Genomic DNA, 12,426 nt, shown 5'->3' with positions numbered 1-12,426 from the left:
CTCGTGTCCGGCCGTGCCGGGAACGGGGCCGGCGCAGCCGGGAGCGCTGGGCAGGGTCCCTGGTGAGAGTGACCCGCGCCCACCTCCCTCTCCTTCTGCTTGTCCCAGATGTGAGGCTACGGAAACTCGCCGGGGAAAAGGAGGAGCTGCTGTCCCAGGTAAAGGCCAAGGCTCTCCTGCGTCTCCTGCGTCTCCTGCGCCTGGGAGCCCAAGACCGGGGTCTTCCTGTGGGGGGTGGGATGGGTGCACCGGGGCCTGTGTGGGAGGCGTCCCTGACCCCCCTGTGCCATCGTGTCAGGAAAGGGGCTCTCGGCAGACGCTTAGTCCGGGCCCCGGCTCCTCTCCTCTCCGCCTTAGTCACGTGGGACCCCCGACCCCTGGGAGGGTGGGCAGTGCCCTGGGCACGGCCGGGAGCTCCCTCCCCCCGGGCTGGCTCTTGGCCAAGATGCTCAGAAAGCTGGTGGGTTTGGGGGAGGTGGGGGGGCCTTTGTTGCTGGGCTCTGCCACTCATGGGGCTTTGGGGGCTTGAAGGTCCTTGGGTCTGGGCCCGCTGGGTCTGTCACCATTCAGTTTGCAGTGAGTGAGCAGGCCCAGGCCATCTGCTCCCTCCCCTACTCAGGCCACATGTCCCCCCCCTGCCCTTCCCTCCCTGTGGAGCTGCTGGGCCGGTGATGGGGATGCCCCCCCCCTTCCAAGGGGCCCCCACTGTGGGAGGTGGTTTGTGTCCGGCCCCTGCCCCGGAGCAGACGCCGTGGTGCCCCTGGCCCGGCCGCCCACGCCCGTCCCTCCCGATTTCAGATCCGAAAGCTGAAGCTGCAGTTGGAGGAGGAGCGGCAGAAGTGCTCCCGACAGGACGGACCCTTCGGGGACCTGGGGGGGCTGGAGAACGGAGCCGACCTGCAGTTCATTGAGATGCAGAGTAGGTGCCCCAGCGGCTGGGGGTGGGGGGCACTCCCTGGACCTGTGTGCGGGGGGGTCTCCTGCAGGGGCCCCGGGTGCCGGGGGCATGGGGGCTCTCCCGGCACCTCTCGAGGCTCCCCCATGGGCCAGAGCCTTCCTGGTGCTGAGCCTCTGAGGCTCCGTATTTCTCCCCTAGTCGTGTTTTTAAACACCCATGTTCCCTTCCCTTGTGCGGACCCTCGAGGCCTGGGGTTCCGGGCTCTCCCTCGCCCCCCTTCCTTTTCATTAAGGAGAATAAACCCAGGGCGGAATTGATTCACGGAAGGGAATACCAGTAAGATGAGTCAGAGAAGGACCATCTTGTCTGCTTTGGAGGGACGGTTCCCTGGGCCAGAGGCATGGGCCCCCAGACTGGGGGGTGCAGCCCCGCCTCCTGAGCTGGCCCTGGAACATCTCCCACCCCGGTAATCCGTGGCACCTGCTGTGTGGGCTGGGACACGAATCAGAGCAGGGAGCTGGGGGCCCTGGGTCTGTCAGAGGCTGGTAGAGGGCACAGCACCAGTCCTGAGTTCAAATTCAGCCCCAGGAACTTCCTCCTATGGGGGCTTGGATGAGTCTCTGCCTCAGTCTGCCTCCTGTGAAATGGGGGCAGTTACAGTCCTGGCCCCGGGGCGAGCACCCGGGAAGCCTGAGCCTGGGCCTGGCACAAGAAGCTGCTTCTCCCTTTGCAGCTCCGGCTCAGGGCCCTGGGGAGAGAGCGAGCCTCTGGTGTGAGGGGGACCCCCCCCCCCGGGGATGAGCCCCCTTCCCTGAGGTTCATGGCAGTGCGTTGTGTGCCCGTGGTGCCCACTAAGAGCTCCCCTTGTCTTTTGTCCCAGGAGACGCCAACAGGCAAATTAGCGAATATAAGTTCAAACTTTCAAAGGCAGAGCAGGACATCACCACCATGGAGCAGAACGTGAGTGTGACGTGGGGCCCGGCCTGTCCCAAGGGATGCCCCCCACGGGGGTCCTGCACCCCCCCCGTGCCCCCTGCTGCCCCACTGTGGTCCCTGTGACCCCTGTGCCCTGCTGTGGCCTGGCTCTGGCCCCCGCAGCCAAGCAGAGCGAGGCAAAGCCTGTGCCAGAGTTCAGCGATCCCGCCCCATGCTGCCCTCTCCTCCTGACACAGCGAATGCCTGCTGGGACGCCCCTGGCCCCTCCCCCGTGCTGGGAATTCGGTTGGGTCGGGCCTCCCTGTCCAGCTGGGATCCTGGCGGGGGGGAGGGGAGGGGCATCCCGACAGGGTCCCGGCTACGGGAGTGTCCCCCGGGGTCTCTGGCCATGCTGGCTGCTTTCTGTGGGGTCCGGGCGGGCGGGGTTGGCCGGGGGTCTCCGGAGACGCGACCTCATGGGGGCTCCTGCTCACAGATCGGGAGGCTGGAAGGGCAGGTGGCCAGGTACAAGAACGCGGCTGAGAACGCAGAGAAGGTGGAGGACGAGCTCAAGGCGGACAAGAGGAAGCTGCAGCGCGAGGTACTGGCTTCGGTCAGGGCAGGGGATGTGATCCTTCCTGTGTCTGACCCACCAGGCTCTGGCCCCGGGCTTGGTTGGGAGCCTGCTGCAGCCCCCCAAGAGTCGGGGCAGCCGATGTAGGGCTGGCGCCAGCCTGGGAGGGGAGTCAGTCTGAGCTGGGGCCAGCCCTGGTCCGTCTGTCTCCGTGTCTGTGGGCAGCCCTCCCCCCCCCAACCCAGTGGGATTCTCCTCCCTCAGGGTCCCCCCCTCATTCCCAGCCCCCACAGTGACAGTCTTGGAGTCGGCCTCTGTCTCCCCCTCAGCCGCTCGTCCTCTCCCTGAGACTCCGGACTTTCTGAGTTCCCCCACTCTGGCCCGTTCTGCACCTGCAGCCCTGGGGGCTGGAATGGCCGGCACACTGCCCGTTAGTGACCACCCCGGGGTCTGTGTGCTCATCTGGGGGCCAGAACGGCCAGAACGGGGCCTGAACTCTGCCCTTTCCCTGCAGTTACGGACGGCGCTGGACAAGATCGAGGAGATGGAGATGACCAACAGTCACCTGGTGAAGAGGCTGGAGAAGATGAAAGCGAACCGGACGGCCCTGCTGAACCAGCAGTAGCCGTGGCGCTCCTTCCAGGCCGGGCCTCTCTCCTCCCGGGCCGGGCCTCCCTCCTCCCGGCTTTGGGCCAACTCAGACTTTTGCTGCATTCGAGCTCTCGGCTGTTGGGTCCTGTTTTTGTCGGATGATTAAAGTGGCGCCTTTTACCGTGTGATTTATGAGAGAATGAAACGGCTCTGAATGGGAGAACGGATTGGTTTTTATTAGCAATTTAATCCTAGAGGAAGAGCTGGGCAGCCCCATGATGGGGTCTGCCAGCCCCAGGCCCCCGCCGGGGGCACCCCCTCCTGGCCCACGTGGGGGGGAGGCGGCCTCCACACCTGCGTCCCCGCGGACTCGCTCCAGATGCCCGCGACCCAAGTGCCTTCTCCGTGGTGCAATCCAGACACACTAACCCTGAAAGTCAAATAACGTTTATATTTTTAAAAGACCCGTGGGGGAAGGGGTCACGTTCCGTGAACTTTATATGTTTTAATGGAAACGTTTTTGTAAAATATTTAAATTTATATCAGAAAATGTTAATGTATAGAAACTCGCTTTATTGCATGGGTGGCGGCGCACCCGAGGCCCCCGTTTGTGGGACGGCCAGGGCCGGAGCCTCTCGGCAGCAGAGCGGGGGACGGGCCGGGGTCCCAGGTGGCGCATCCGCTGCGCACTGTGGGAGCAAGGGCCCGTGGCGGGAAGGGCGGATCGGGCAGGTGCGCCGGGCCGGGCCGGCGGGGAGCTGGATGGGGATGCTATTAATTAAACAGACACTGTCCCGACCGCTGCGGCTGTGGCTGAGTTCTTTGGAGCCCGCGACCCCCTGCCCCGCTTCCTCCAACGGCCCTGTGGCGGCCATCGCTGGGCCCTGGGGCACCATTGGTGCGTCTCTTGGGTCTTGCGCTCCTGCCCTGGGACGGGGTCCCCGGATGTCAGAATTAGAGCCGGGAGGCGGGGCCAGTGGCACAGCAGGAGTGGCAGCCAAGGGGGCCCTTTGGTCAGATGTACTGCCCACCACAAGGCCGCAGCCTCCCAGCCCAGACTGATGATGAGCGGAGGGTGGCAGCCCGGCTCCAGGAAGACTGGCTGTGGTCTTATAATGGGACTAGGACCAGCAGCTCAAGGTCCAAGCTCAGCCCCTTTGCCCTGAAGCAGCCACTGGGCATCCGGGGCCCAGGGACAGGCTCTTGGATGAGCGAGGACCATTGGGGAGTGCGGTCCCACCTGCACAAAGTAAGCTGGGTACACAGACGGAAGCCCAGTGGTGGGGGGAGGGAAACGCTCACAAACGGCCAGAAAGGGGTCCGAGGGTAGGATGGGGCCCAGGAGCCACAGGTCTGTCTGTCCCAGACCTGGGAAACTGCCTCGAGGCAGGAAAGGGCTAGGGAAGAGGCAGCAACCTGGAGCTGACAGCTGACAGCCCACCAGCTGCAGGGATGGGCCGAGTCTCGGGTACTTGGAGCCACCGGGCTGGACCAGATCAGGCCTCTGGGGGGCACAACTCAGGAAGCTGCTGGTGACCATGGAGAACTTGGTCTCAGCACAGCAAGACAGGATCCAGGGGCCTCAGGAAGGGAGGGGGAGGAACCCTGCCGAAGATGACGTCCTCGGGGCTGGGGTCCGAGTTCGGGTCCCACGCTAACACTGCCAGCTTTCTGGTCCCGAGTGAGTCCCTCAAACTTGGACCAGGAAATCTTTCTGAGGAATGACAAAGTCTCCCTGCCCCCGAGGAGCGTACAGCCTAATGGGGAAGTGGGATTTCTAGGAGGAAGCGCTTAAAACTGGGGGATCGAGGAAGACCAAAGGGGGGGGTCACCTCTGAGATTAGAGAAGGCAGAGGGGCTCAAGGACGCCGGGGTGGGAGGTGACAGCCGGCCACCAGCCTGGGGAGAGGCTTATAGAGCAGAGGAAAGTTTGGGAGGGAGGAGCCCACTGGGGAGGCGGGAGTGACCTGAAGAGGGCACCTGGGCAAGATGGCGCCCCTGTGGGCTTTGGTAACGAGGGACGAATTTGTGGGGAAAGAAGGGATTCTGTTGTCTGGAAAATGGAGTTTGGGAGAGGAGCCCAGGAGAACGAGGGGAAGCCTGAGGAGGGGAGAATCTGGTTAGTGTTAGAGGGGCCAGCAGAGGGAGGGGGCACGGCCAGCAGTGCCGACCGCTGGAGAGGTGAGCAAGGAGGCCGGGGGGAAAATATCTGTACACACGATATTTAGCAGCTGAGATCTTTGGGAACCTTGGAGGGGGCTAAGGCTGCAAGGCGGAGGGGTTCGTTCCACCCTCATCTGAAACAGGACCCCCTGGAGGGGTGCCTCCCTCCATCGCCATCTCCATTGGCTTCTCTGGGAGCGCTCTGCAAGGAACTCCTTGGTCCAGAACTTGTCCTTCCTCCTACTGACTCCCCCTCCAACAAACCCAACACACACCTTCTTGCTCTATTTTGTCCGTCTGTCTGTCCGTCCATATCTCCCTCTCTCCCTCCTGCTCCCTCTCCTCTCCTCTCTCAAACTACCTACCTACCAATCTATCATCTATAGCCTATCTACCTACCTATATATCTACCAACCTATCTGTACCAGTTTATCCCTCCATCCATGCATCCATCCTCTGTAGTTGGGTCCTGCTTTCTAGAGCCCCCAAGCTGGGAGGATTAAACATCCCTTCCTAGTGGAGAGTGACAAGGATGGTGGAAAAACGGAGTCTTTTTATTCCAAGAACCTTCCCCTTTATATAATGTAAGAAAACCCTGAGCACGTGGGACCCCATGAACAACTTGCTATTGGAGTAATTTGCCGCCTGGTTTCCCTCTGCTTCAATCACAACACGGGTTGTCACCGCCCCCTGACTGCTCAGGAAAGCCCAGAGCCCTTAGGGGAGACAGACCAGACCCTGTCAGCAGGTTCCCTCCGGGCTGAAGGGTCTGACACCTCACCCAGAGTCCCCCACTGTCTGTGACCCTCCACATCTCACCCTTTCTTTTGTTTTAATTGAAGCAGCTACATACCAGTGGTTAAACCTGCTACCATGGGAGGACTCCCACAGGCAAGTTGGGATATACAAGCAAGGAGTAACATAAACACTAGGAATAAACAAAATGCTACAAAGATTTCCACGAGTCCCAGAAGGAACGTGTAGAAAATAACATCGTTTCACAACCACACAGGCCTCCTTCAGCAGCCGAGAGTCCAACAGTAACCTGTTGTCCCCTCACTTCTGTCTCAGGGAATCCCACGATTCCTGCAGGTTTTGAAGTCCTGCGTCAGTCTCATCGAGAATTACTTCTGACGTTCATGAGTACACAAAGGGTTACGTGCCCGGCTCCTTCCGTGGCGGGCACAGTCAGCGATGGAGCCACCCGATGCCTCCTGGTCTTCCCCTTCACCCCAGGGTCCTCTCCCTTTCGTCTCTGCCATGGACGAGGCGAATACGGCTCGTTGGCACCCATCAAGTTCCTTCTCCACCTGTAGAGATACAAGCAAGCCCTCTCCCCCCAGCAGTTAGCCTCTCTGGTCCCTTCCATTCACCACTTTCTGGGTCTCTCCACAGCACCTGGCGATTCTCTGCAGAGAGTGGAGCCGCTCCCACCGGACGCTGCCCTTCCGGTGGGTTATAAAACCTGTCGGCCGGAGCCAGTGCGTCTCTGCCTAAAATAAAAAAAAATTCAATACATAGAGTTAAATTTAGACGTTCTCTAGGGTTACCTGTGCCCCCCTCTCATTTCTGGAGGAGCGCCTTGATGCTGGATGGTTGGGAGTCAAAATCTGGATATTGTCACCCGACGGCATTTCAGGCCTGGATTTTTTCACCGATTAAGGAACCGTGTTCCACCCATCCCCGTGGGTCAGTTTTCCAGAGTGGGAGCAGGTGAGGGAGCCGGTGGCCTCCGCAGCAGCCCTGCCTAAAAAGCCGGCGCACGCAACTGTTCCCCAACTGTTGCAAGAAGTCTCTTTCCCACTGATTGATGGGGATCCTTTTTTTTTTTTTACACTAAAAAAGGAGCAAAGTCCCCTGCTCCCTTCCCAGCCCTCCTGGGGCAGTGCCAAGTTCGGCTGCTATTGATCCTCCTCTGCCAGACACACCGGCCCGAATCTTTGGCCAGTGAAATCAGCAAAATGCTTTCCGCCTTTGGGGAGCGTTGGCGAGGGCGAGGAGGCCCCGGCGGGTGTAGGGGAAGGCGCTCAGTCAGTCCCGCTGCAGAGGCGGCCGAGGTTCCCCGGGGGGGAGGGAGGGGGGGCTTTCCCGCTCGCATTCGGGGGAGCCAGGATCACACAAGGGGGTGCGACAGGAAGAATCAGGAAAGCCCTGCTCAGAGCCAGGGGCTGAGTGTGAGGTGGGAAAGGCCCAAGGAGCCAATGGGAGCATGGGGGGGGGGAACCAAGGGTGAACAGAGGGCACGGCAGCGAGGGGGGGCCCGGGTGGTTGGGGAGCCCCCCGCATTCAGGGGAGCCCCGCCCTGTCGGGGCCTAAGGGTGGGGGCGCCCGCCTGGAGGGCCATGGCCGGGCTACCCCCGAAGGGCATGGTGGAGAACTGGCTAGAGCTTCCCCCAGGGGCGCGCACCTCATCTGAGGGCTGGGAGGGGCCCCCTCAGGCTTAGGCGAAATGCCATGGGCAGCCAGGGCAACACGGACCAGAGGGAGACTGGCCTGGAGAGGGGCCGGACGTCAGGAGAAAGCCTCGATGCCCCTGTGCCAGGCGGGCCCTGAGGCTGCAGACATCCAGGCCCAACCAGGCCCAAGCAGGTCCCGGCCAGTCTGTCCATCAAATGGCTTCGGGGCCTTGGGCCTGCGTGCAGGGGACTGAGGCCGGAAGGGCTCAATGGACAGCGGGCTCTTCCTGAGGACAGCGTCTCTGGCTCCTGCCTTTGCCCACAAGGCGCCTTCTTGGTTTGCCTTTGGTTTTCCCTGCGCCCCCTTCCCGTTTTCCCTTTAGACTCTCCCTTCCTCCTCAGTCAGTGTCCCTTGGGAATTCTGGCTGCTCAGTGCCCGTCCTTCCCAGCCCATCCTCCTCAGTATCAGGTGCCCATCCTCCCTGGCATCATGGTGCCCATCCCCATCCTCCCTGGTGTCATGGTGCCTGTTTCCCGACCATCAGGTGCCCATCCTCCCCTGGTACGGGGGCCCACCCACATCCTGCTTTTCTCGAGCTCTCCATCCCTTCATTTCTCCCTGGAGCCCGTGTCCTGTGGGGCCTCCTCGGCTCTGGCAGCATCCAGGCCCTGGAGGACGAAGGCCCCACCTCACAAAGGGCCTTGGAGACTTTCTGAAGCTTTGCCATCTCTTCCTTCTGTCCCGGAGATCTCCAGGCTATTCCGATCTTGACCCTTTGATTAACGTAAAGTGGGACTTCCTGTTTCCTGCCTCTTTGTTTTATGCACATTTGGGGCAATGACAACCCCATATTTGGGCTTTTCACTGAATCCAGTTCCCCCGGGGAGCTCCTGGCCCTCCCCTGGCAGCCCCTGGCACTGCACCCGGGCTGATGGGAATCATCCCTATCACATTTACCCCAAATAGCCCCTCCTGCCCTTTAGGCTCTGGGGAAGGACCCAGCATCCTCTGCAGGCCTGACCCAAAGCAGGGACCTCAATGCCCACAGTGCCCACAGCAAGGGGGGGAAGGGGGGGAGCAGGAGAGCAGAGCCCCCTCCCCAGGCCTGTGGCTGGCTTGTGGGGGCCACCTTCAGGGCCTTCCTCTCCCACTTGCCCTGATGCTGCTAAATGGGGGGCTCCCTCTGCACCTCCACCCCAGGAAACCTGGCTCTGGCTGCCCTACCCCACAGGGGCTTCCCCACCCGCCCCAGCCTGCCCCAGGGCACCCCCGGGGAGGGCAGGCCGGGTTTCCTGGACAACACCGACGCAGCAAATGGTCACCAACAATTTTTATTCACAGCTGCTCTGTGGGGAGAGGGAAGGGCTAACACAAGGGGGCGGCCCGTGGCCCGTCCGGTCCGGAGAGCCGGTCACGGCCGGGCCGGGGTCTGGGTCTTTAGCAGCGCTCAAACACTTTGTAGAGGTCGGGCAGGTTGGCAAGCTGCAGGACGCTGCCGTCCTCGGAGAAGCGCCGGGGAGGGAGGAGGTGCGAGCGGAAGGCCTTGTAGAGCACGTGCTCCACCGTCCACTTCCAGGACCCAGCAGCGGCCGAGCCTTCTTCCTTCTGAAAGAGGAGGCCGCCGTCCTGAGCGGAGGCTCCCGCCCGCCCAGTGCCCCCATCCCCACTCCGAGGGCACTGCCTGCTGCCCTGGCCCTTAGGGAGGCCTGATGCTAGCAAGTGTGCCCAGCACAAACTGCTGAGGCCCAAGGGGCTGCCAAGGAGGAAGCGGCCGGGGCTGGGGCTCCCAGACCCTGCTGGGTGAACCCTCCCCCCACCCTTCCAGACCCCCTGCACTTCCCACTCTAGTCCCCCTGCCCCGGCTGTCTCACACCCAGGGCCTGCCCCACCTCCTCAGCCCCAAGGCTCCTTCTTACTTAAAAAGCGCTGTCTGGGGTGAGCCCAGGAGCCACTGCCCGGGGGGGGGGGGGGTGGCTTTCTCTGGACTGTGATAAAGGCCAGGGAAAGGGCGGCAGAAACGGCCAAACCCCACGGCCCCGGACTGTCGTCCCCAAGTGGCTGTCACCTTTCTGTGTCCGAGCTGCCCGGCCTTAGGGCTGAGAGCCCACCAGCTCTCCGGGTGACCCAGAGCCCCGGGCACGAGTGGGGAGGGGCTCCGAGAAGCCGGCCCCCATCCCAGCCCCACCCACTCAGCCCCCACTTCTCCTTCCAAAGTCAGCCCAAAGTTATGCTTCGACTCCCCGGAAGAAGCGAAGCCCCCGATTCTCGTGGGTCCCAGGAAGGGGTCACTGACCTCTGGGTCAGAGAGAGACGCCTCCTCCCCCACGTACTGCTTCCTGATGGAGTAAAACATGGCACACTCCTTACTGAGGCTCTGAAAGCACTCCTTCTCCTCGTCCCAGTTGACCTGCCGGAGAGACGGGGAGAAGCTCAGTGGGAAGGGCAGAGGGCCCGGGACAGGGGCCCCTGCGTTGGGGCAGTGCGGGACTTTGGCCCCCACCTCAGATCCGGCCACACGCCCAGCCTGCCCCAAGCCCCCCCATCTGCAGCCTGGAGGAAGGCTGGCTCTGCGACTGCCCTCAGGGCACGTCAGCTCTGCCCTCAGTTTCCACTCAGGGGCCTCTGGGAGACGTTTCTCTGGGGTCCCTGCTCTTCTTCCCTCTCCCTCCACCCCTCCCAGATCTCCCCCGGCCACTTTGGGCCTGCGCTGACCACCAAGGAGCAGCCGCTCACCTCAGTAGCCAACCGCAGGACGAACATGGGGAGCCCCTCTAATGGGGGGATGTAGTTGTCAATCAGAAGAGGCAATCCGGTCACGTTTCCTTCCTGTCACGGGATGGGGGAGTAAGACAGTGCTGCCCTCCATGGGGTCCGCCCTATTCCCACAACCCTGAGCCAGAGCAGGACTCTGGAAACTCGGCTGCAGGTACAAGGGGGACCAGAGCACCCCTTCCCCTTCCTGGGTGGCCTTTGGGGCCTCCCCCAGCGCAGGGTAGCACGAGGTCAGGCAGAGGGGAATTCCCACGTCAGGATCAGTGGAAGCCCCCCATCTCCAGTCCCAGACACCCCCCGAGGCCCAAGAATGAGGGCCCGGCTGCTGCCACCTCATCGATTTCCAGGGAGAAGTAGTCGGCGAGCATCTCGGCCTTCTTCTTCAGGAACTCCACGATGTACTCGGCGAGCCCCTCCTTGGGGCCGTCCTCCTCGGTCCAGCCGCTCTCGGGGTGCTCCAGGGCCAGCATGGCCAGGTCGTACAGGGGCGCGGGCTCCTGGCAAGGCAGGGAAGGAAGGAGCGAGAGTAGACCGTGAAGGTGGGGAGCAGTGTCCACTGCCCTGGCCCGATGTGGGGAGGGACCCCACTGGAGGCAGCTGAGGGAAGAGGAGGCCAGGCTTCCCACTACTCCAGGGCCCTAGGGGCCCCTCTGCCAATAGGGGGACCCCCTGGTCCCAGCCTCTGCCATCAGCTGGGAACAACTTTGGGGGTTCACTTTACAGATCTCAGCCCGGGAGAGCCTTTTCCTCCCAGTCCGGCAGCTTCCCTGCTCGTTGTGGCTGCGTTGCTTTTGTCTATTCTCAGTGCTGGGCAATTTTGTCCCTGTGGCAGCTGCTTCGCTCTCCTCCCCCTCAGAAGACCCTCCCTCAGGGAATTCTGTGACTAGGTAACTCCCGGACTCTCCCGAATGTGCAGAGCAACTGAGGAAGGGACCCCACGGACGACCCCGTGTCTGCCTTCTGAGCTACGGGTCGGCACCAGGTCTGGGACCCGGGTTGACCACATGGCGGCTCCTGGCCCCTCCCAGCGGGCTTTATTTCCCCTATAAAAGGCCTGCTCCCAATGAGTCCCCTCACTCCCTGGATCCCGCCCCTCACTCTTCCTCCTCCTGAGCCATAAAAGACTTATCTCCCCAAACCAGGTTGCTCCTTCAGGAAGACTTTGTGCCTCGCTGTGTCTGCCTGAGCCCACGGATCCGAAAAATAAAAGCTCGCTCGCCTCTGAGCCTTGTGAGGGGATGTCTGATCCTGAACAATCTTGTACTCGTGGTACCCGACCGAATTTTACCGTCTGCAGCTCTCCTGAAGCCGGTCCCCAGCGCCACTTCCGTGCCTCTTTTACCTCTCATAGGCTGCTGTGGAGCCCGGCTCCCACCTGCCACCCCCCGGGTGCCCCCTTCACTTTACCCACTGGTTCTGGCAGAGCTCACACCAAATGGCAGTTTTTGCATGGGGACAGAACACCTCTCTCTCTGTCTTTGTGTCTCTCTCTGTTTCATTCTCTCTCTGTCTCTTTTTCTCTCTCTCTGTCTCATTGTCTCTCTGTCCCTCTCTCTGTCTCCCTGTGTCTCTGTCTCTGCTCTAAAGGACTCTCACATCCCTGTTGCTCAAAACCACCCGCACGACCTCGGGGATCCCGCACGGGAACAGTGGCCGGCTGAGACGTGGCGGGAAATGCTCGAGCCAGCACAGACACCACACGCGCAGAGCCGCGGGGCCCATAGACAGAGGCTCTCTCCTCTGGGAGCCAAATCGAGCCCAAAGAGAAGGCCCCGATTGGGGGGGGACTCACCGACAGCCTCAGCACCCCAAAGTTGGCGAAGTCATAGATGAGAATCTGGTAGAAGAGTTCTTCACTGAAAGAGAAAAACAGCATCTTTAGGGGCAGGTGAGCCCTGAGGGTGATGGGTGAGAACTGGCTGCCAGCCCCTCAGACACGCGCTGACCACGTGAGCCCAAAAGGGGCACTTCTGCCTCTCAGGGGCACAGACGGCTCAGGATGAGGCTGCCTGGGATTGGGGAGAGGACTTTCCTCTCCTGGGAGTTCCCGGTTCAGCCTCTGCTGCCCCTCAGGAATGCCCTTGTCCTTGACATAGCGGCCTTGGAAGGCCCACGG

General features: G+C 61.9%; 2 protein-coding genes across 22 annotated transcripts in view; one reads left to right on the top strand and one right to left on the bottom strand.

Annotated features, from left to right (window-relative positions):
* The window catches only part of LRRFIP2 (LRR binding FLII interacting protein 2), a 64,455-nt gene extending 61,285 nt beyond the window's left edge, over positions 1 to 3,170 (top strand). For all 21 annotated transcript variants that reach the window (XM_012543931.3, XM_023498480.2, XM_023498478.2 and 18 more), the window contains 5 exons: positions 109 to 158; positions 799 to 919; positions 1,779 to 1,858; positions 2,310 to 2,414; positions 2,902 to 3,170. In XM_012543931.3, coding sequence (XP_012399385.1) covers positions 109 to 158; positions 799 to 919; positions 1,779 to 1,858; positions 2,310 to 2,414; positions 2,902 to 3,012 — 467 coding nt within the window. In that variant the 3' untranslated portion in view covers positions 3,013 to 3,170. The remainder of the gene's footprint in view (positions 1 to 108; positions 159 to 798; positions 920 to 1,778; positions 1,859 to 2,309; positions 2,415 to 2,901) is intronic.
* A 5,683-nt stretch (positions 3,171 to 8,853) lies between these two features.
* The window catches only part of MLH1 (mutL homolog 1), a 45,541-nt gene continuing 41,968 nt past the window's right edge, over positions 8,854 to 12,426 (bottom strand). Inside the window, exons 15-19 of the mRNA XM_031952508.1 lie at positions 12,103 to 12,166; positions 10,643 to 10,807; positions 10,272 to 10,364; positions 9,832 to 9,945; positions 8,854 to 9,143 (exon numbers count right to left, since the gene is read on the bottom strand). Coding sequence (XP_031808368.1) covers positions 8,976 to 9,143; positions 9,832 to 9,945; positions 10,272 to 10,364; positions 10,643 to 10,807; positions 12,103 to 12,166 — 604 coding nt within the window. The 3' untranslated portion in view covers positions 8,854 to 8,975. The remainder of the gene's footprint in view (positions 9,144 to 9,831; positions 9,946 to 10,271; positions 10,365 to 10,642; positions 10,808 to 12,102; positions 12,167 to 12,426) is intronic.

The sequence above is a fragment of the Sarcophilus harrisii genome, chromosome 1 (assembly GCF_902635505.1).
Source record: "Sarcophilus harrisii chromosome 1, mSarHar1.11, whole genome shotgun sequence".
NCBI classification, from domain to species: domain Eukaryota; kingdom Metazoa; phylum Chordata; class Mammalia; order Dasyuromorphia; family Dasyuridae; genus Sarcophilus; species Sarcophilus harrisii.
The sequence above is the reverse complement of the archived record's forward strand: the minus strand, read 5'-3'. Positions and strand labels throughout refer to the sequence as shown.